General features: G+C 44.2%; 1 protein-coding gene across 1 annotated transcript; it reads right to left on the bottom strand.

Moving 5' to 3' along the window:
- Positions 1-1,849: 1,849 nt before the first annotated feature.
- Positions 1,850-5,418, bottom strand: LOC148010995 (uncharacterized). Its single transcript, XM_087671791.1, has one exon. It carries the CDS (start codon positions 4,460-4,462, stop codon positions 2,237-2,239), a length of 2,226 nt encoding a protein of 741 aa, XP_087527917.1. The 5' UTR covers positions 4,463-5,418; the 3' UTR covers positions 1,850-2,236.
- Positions 5,419-6,232: the final 814 nt, after the last annotated feature.

The following is a 6,232-nucleotide window of genomic DNA, read 5'->3' on the forward strand; positions in this document are numbered from 1 at the left end:
CAGCTATTGGAATTCATGTCCTAGGCCTCAATTTTGAGCACACATCCCAAGGTGGTTATCAAAACCCTAATTTCTACTGTAAATTAGGGTTTACAACAGAGATTGACTGAAATGTCTTCCTTTGATGACTCAAACTGATGGAAAATGTTGAGATAACTTGAGAGATGGCTTGGAATGAGAGAGAATATTGTAGAGAGAGGAATTTCGAAGTTTCGTTGCGAAAAACATTGAAAAGCTATTGCTGCCCTGCTCAAACAGCCATGGAAGCTGTCATCTATAGCTTGGGACCACATAAAGATTGCTGGCTCCTCCTGTATGCTGTCATTTGCACCAGAAGGACCTTGGGTTGTTGCTAGAGGGCTGCAAACTGCTGTCACATGCTGTAGGATTGAGCTCTGGTGGCTGTAATCTACATCAGTAGCTTTCCTTCCAGTCTAACAACCTCCTCTCTCACAATGGCTGGAATAGACTTCCACCAGCTCCTATAAACGTTTTTTCAACTTGTATGGGCAAGTTTTCCAAGTGATAACCTTCTAATTCCATTTTTCAGTATTATCCAGCTTATTAAATTAATTTTTAGAATATTAATTTTAAAAATTAATTTAATAAATTTTTAGTGCTCAAAAATTTATTTCACCAGCCAATAATTAAAATGGCTAGGCCAATTTGTTTTCCAAGTAGCCCGTAGTAGTTATTAGTCCTTAGACCAGCATTGACTAATTATTTAATGTCCAGTCTTTAATTTCACCACTTGCATTAGTGGCCAATAAATTGGTCTAGGCTAAAATCTGACACCAAGTACCACCTAGTACCTGTCAGACATAACTTATTACAACTTTTGCCCTTGTTGGCAATTGATACCTTGGGGTCTTAGGTCCCACACTATGAAATAATTAACTTGCACCTCACATGTGCAAGTCACATTAGCACATTTGATTGACTTTTAATCAAATGCTAAGCAAAGTAATGAAATTTCATGCCCTTGTGGCATATGCTACATTGCAAAGTATCAAACGGAGACAGTGATTGTAACACGTAATACATGTTTAGGGTAGACAACAAGGGACTAGGTTTTGCAAACAAGTTGCTACACGTATGACTACAAGGTAAAATTTTTAGGTATTGAAATTGTAGGAGGCAATCAAGATAGTGTTGTAAGATTCTCGGTAGAATATTTTGGTGTAGGACAGGTTAGTGAAGATGCCTGAAATATACACACATACTAATGTGTCCGTGTGCTTGACATTCAGAACATTCAGTTTAGCATGATGTGAGACGAAACAGGGATCCTGCTGCAGCAAGATGCAGTATATTGTCTGTGACAAGTGTGCACACACATGAATTCATTCAGTTAATCTTAGCATGGATGTGAGACAAAAAGGCAGGCAGCAAGGTGCATATCAAGTGTAAGCCCCAAAGGATATCTGCCGCAGCAAGGTGCACCATCTTATTGACTGTCAATGATGTAAAGGTCAAAGCATAAATGAAGGCACCCCATTTATAACACACTCGTTTAACAAAGGTCAGCGTTAATGTGAAAAAGAAACTGTACAGCCCATGGGGTCTAAGGTGAACACAGGTCCAAATTGAATGATCTCTTATAGCAGAGGATTGACAGAGTTTCTTGCTTGCATGTGCTGGATTACACAGAAGACTGATGTCACTGTGTCAACAAATTGTTCAAACTATGAATGCTTTGACAAGACACGAACATTGAAAATAAACATGTATGCATGATTGCACTTCAAGGGTGGCTTAAAATGCCATCATTTTTTTGAGAAGCAAACTAGACATAACAAGTCGAACACATTTGTAACATGTTTTCCTTTTTTCTTTTGTTTTGTGTGCAGCAAGAGCTGCAACAAAGTACAGAGATGGGCAAAATATTGGCAACGTCAACTATCGAAGTTCTAATCAAAAGCCTAGTTCAGCTAAGCCCTTAGCCCTTGCTTGGAGCTTCTGATATTTGATGAAACCAATGCAGCAGCATCCCTGTTGGAGGAAGACAACAAAGAGCTGAGGCAGACTTTACAATGTCAGAGGCAAAACAATTAATCTCCTCAAAACAAATGACTGATGGGAAATAGAAATAGAACCAGTGAACCGTCCAAAAATCCAAAACACGTAGCCTTCTCCACAGGGACATATGTGAGAGTTGATAGGCTCACTTCAGGCTTTGGTGTTTTGAATATTTTGAACAGTATGTCCACAATATGCACTCTCTCATCAAGGAAACTTATGTAGAGGCTGGTTTGGTGGTAGTGAGACCAACAAAGTGGCGACAGAGATCCACAATACGATTCTTTGATTTTCTCGGGGTTGTAGAGGAGGTTGGCTTGCATGCAATAGAGATGGCAGATGCTGCAGCACGGTAGCGAGCCTGTGCAGAGGATGCAGGGTGAATTGATGGTGGAGCAGATGAGATGGGTGATGGATGGGAAGCAGTTGCACGTGGGTGGCAGGCTGGGCATAGACGCAGCGGCAAGCCCAACTTTTTGGCTGCAGAAGAGGTCGATGTCTCAATGTGCTGAAGTTTGCTACCACACATGGCACACAGGCTCTGGTCCACACCTGCAACACCGCTGCTGGTACTCAGACTGGTGGACTCTGCTGTACCGGACAATGCTTCTGCTGAGGAGTGCCTTCGATGGCTACGGCCATGACCCTTGCCATTCACTTTCTTTTCCTGACGGTGTGACTTTTTGGCAGGCACTCCTCTGGCTCCTTCTTTAATTGACAAAGATTGTATCTGCTGCTTGAGGGTCAGCACCTCTTCCCTTGGGCCACCTCCATCACCTTTCTCATTCATTTCTGGAAGGTTTGGAAGCAGAGGAGACTCCACAAGCCAGGGTATGTTGGCATCATCTCTTTCCTCTACCCACTCATTATCCGCTCCAGATCCAGAAAACAGAGGAGGTACACTCCTGCCCTCTCCTCCATACCAGCAACATTGATGATGATGAGTTGGAACTTCATGACCGCGAGCTGCCTGAACCCCTTGCACAGCTGCCCAGTACATGGAACAATTACATGGCCCTCCACCTACACCAGCCAGTAACTGCCCCTCATGTTCCTTACTCACCTGCATCTGCTGCTGCATTCCCCATCGACCTCGTTCTCGCATAGAAAGTGTCCTACCCTCTGATGCATCACTAGTAATGTAGCGACTCTGCGCTTGGCCAAGATCAACAGTTTTTGACTGCATAGTGGGAGACACTTGCAAACCACAGTTGTTTCGCATGAAGTACAGAGCTCGTCTTAATGCTGCATTTTCTTCATACAAGGCTCTCATGGACTGAGACTTGCCAACAGCCCTAGGATTGGGACCCCAGTGTAGCATGGAATTAGGGGGTCCATATGTGTAGTGATCTGGTGTAGCATGGAACCTGCCCCCATTCACAGAAGCACAATTCTGCAACCCTGGTCTGAACAAACCATAATTATCAGCATTGTTGTCTAATAATACCTGATGCGCTGGGGTGGCTGGTTGATGCAATGTCGCATAGTCCGAAAGTAACATGGAGTCAACTGCATTTCCAGTTTTAAATGTTTGCTGAAGAGTCCGTGAACTACCAGCAGTAGATCCTTGGAAAACAGGCTGACTTGTGCAGAGACCAGGCCGTGAATGAGATTGCTCTACCAGTCCATGCTGACTTGTGCAGAGACCAGGCCGTGAATGAGATTGCTCTACCAGTCCATGCTGAAAATAATGAGGATACAATTGTTGCTGCTGCTGATGATGATGGAGTGGAGCAGGATGAAAACTTTGGCCTGCATGAGGATGTGCTGGTGTTGCCCATTCTTCGGCATTCCCATTCAGATGCATGCTGCTGGTACTACTGTATTTATAAGACGGTGTTGTCCTGCCTTGCCACAATGGCGATCTTTGAACTTCTGCATATGGATTGGTCTTGCAGTTGCTTCCCAAAGGAGGTGTCAACCTGCTTGGTAGTACAGGGTGCTCTGGCACGTTAAAGCAGCTTGAGTTGCAGCTGGACTGCTCAAAAGGGCAGTTTTGATGAAATGCAGGATTGGCTGATGCAACTGTAGCAGATGTGCTGCTAATAGTTGTCGCTGGTGTGGTAGAAGCCGTCACAAATAATTGTGAGTGGTTAGCAGGTTGGATGGAACCTGAATCAGAATTGGTCCCAAAGCTAGGATCAGCTTCGGTTAAGGTGTAGACAGTTGAGTGTCCATCCAAAGTAGCAGAGATAAGGGAAGCGTCGTGCTTATAGCAGTCTGGATGCTGTAAACCATGTGATTCCTCGTAAAGAGGACCAGGTGAGGACAATGATTCGAGCCAAAGCTTAGCTTCAAGGTTTTCAGGCTGATTGAGCTCTAATCTAGGGTTGAAACTATTATCAGTCAAAATGGGAGTTGTCTCTGCTGCTGCTGCTGCCGATCTGGGGTTGAATTCCTGCATTAGAGGATCAGGAACCCCAAAACCGAGAGGTTCCTGCATAGCTGTGGAAAATGTGCTGGCTACTCTCTTTTAAGTTACTCCATGCTCAAGCCAATTCTCAAGCAGAAATGCAGCCCGTCACTGCCCAGCTTTGCGAAAGCACAAATATCAGAGAGGATAGGATGACAGTGGGCAGGTTAAGCTTCCAGCGGCAATTGTGTTGAAGGAAGCTGAACCAAGCAACTGACCTAAAGTCTGTGGAGGAGAGAACTCAGCAGCAAAATGAACAAATGAGGCAGGAACAGCGCATACACAGAAACAGAGAGAGAGAGAGAGAGAGAGAGAGAGAGTGTGTGTGTGTGTGTGTGTGTGACGATGATAATGGGGAAGTGGCAAAGTTGCGTGACTTTCAGAAGCGCACTGTGGGGAGTAGTACTGAGGCAATGAGGCACGTGAAGACAGATAGTGACGGTAAGTCTTGGACTCTTGGAGGCGTGAATGGACTCATGGAGAGCTTCTGATGAGAAAGAGCGTATGAAACAAGGGAGAGGGGTTTTGACTCTCTTGACAAGTCTCTACCCAAGGTGACAGGTCCCAGACCATAAGAACATTGTTATCAGTGCAAGGGTCGACTCTCTCTCATCAAATCAGATGTGCAGGTACGAAGTCACCGTACAAAGGTAAGCCAATGGTTGAATTTGGCATTTGTCTGCACAGACAAGTCACAGTGCACACCAGAAGAGAGGCTGAAAGAGAGAGAGAGGTTCCACTTTCCAACAGCTCCAGGCTCCAGTGTCTAGGCCCCAGGGTCGCCTAGCCTGCCTAGGTTTCAGCACCATGAAATGATGAATTATGCTCCCCGAAGAGCGATGGTGCCTTCAAGTTTTTATCACCGTGTCAAGAAAAAGCTCTAAACCTGACATTAGGTAATGGATGCAAGAAACTATATGCAAGCAACTGCGAGAGTGCTGGTTGTGGGTAGGCTGTCTCGCAAGAGGGAGAAGAAATGGGTTGGTTAAAGGTTCCCTTACCCTTTGTGATGTTATACAATATTCGTCCTGCACGGTGCCTGATAGGGATCAGAGTACCGGCCACGTGAGCATGTGCCTTACAAAGGCCAAACCGGCCTGCCACATTATAGATTTTTATGGTTGCGAACTTGCAGATATGTTGTGTGTTGCAGCTGTGTGAGTGACATATTGAATGTGTTTATACGCCATATTGAATGTGCAATATCAGTCGTGCATGTTCATTGTTTAGCTTTACCTTCGATTAAATAATGGAGGACCGTGTTTGGATTATAGTCTTTGTGAGCAGGCTAATGTTTGTAAAGTTTACTTTCATAAGGGGCACACCTTCAACTACTTATCTAACATTTCTCCTAGCTAGGCTTAAGAGAAGCATTGTGCACTTGTTATACCAGTTGGAGTAGAGCTCCAAAGCAAGTGAACCACATCGTTTGATGATATCTAAGCTCCTAGACTTAACTTGTTAGGTGACATTACAAAGCAAAAAGCACTCTGAGTCGTAACATTACTAACTTTAAATCAAAAGCTCCCAAACACTAGTTGAGATAGTCTAATATATTAGCCACTTGTTAAAAACAACTTGATTGCGAGATGTCCATATTGCCCAATAAGTATGATCACCATTTGATGAAAGGTTCCTAGAACTAATTTCTTACGCACATGAAATAAGCAAAGTGCATGAATCACCGTACATGAACCTAGTTGAGTAGACACCTAAGGCACATTATATCAAGTGACAAATTATTAGGGACTCGGATCATGGGGTTTGGATTCTACATGTGGGAGCCCTTGGCCCATCCTA

The sequence above is a fragment of the Lygodium microphyllum genome, chromosome 29 (genome assembly GCF_053477565.2).
Source record: "Lygodium microphyllum isolate KBCC chromosome 29, Lygodium_microphyllum_v1.1.10, whole genome shotgun sequence".
Taxonomy (NCBI): Eukaryota; Viridiplantae; Streptophyta; class Polypodiopsida; order Schizaeales; family Lygodiaceae; genus Lygodium; species Lygodium microphyllum.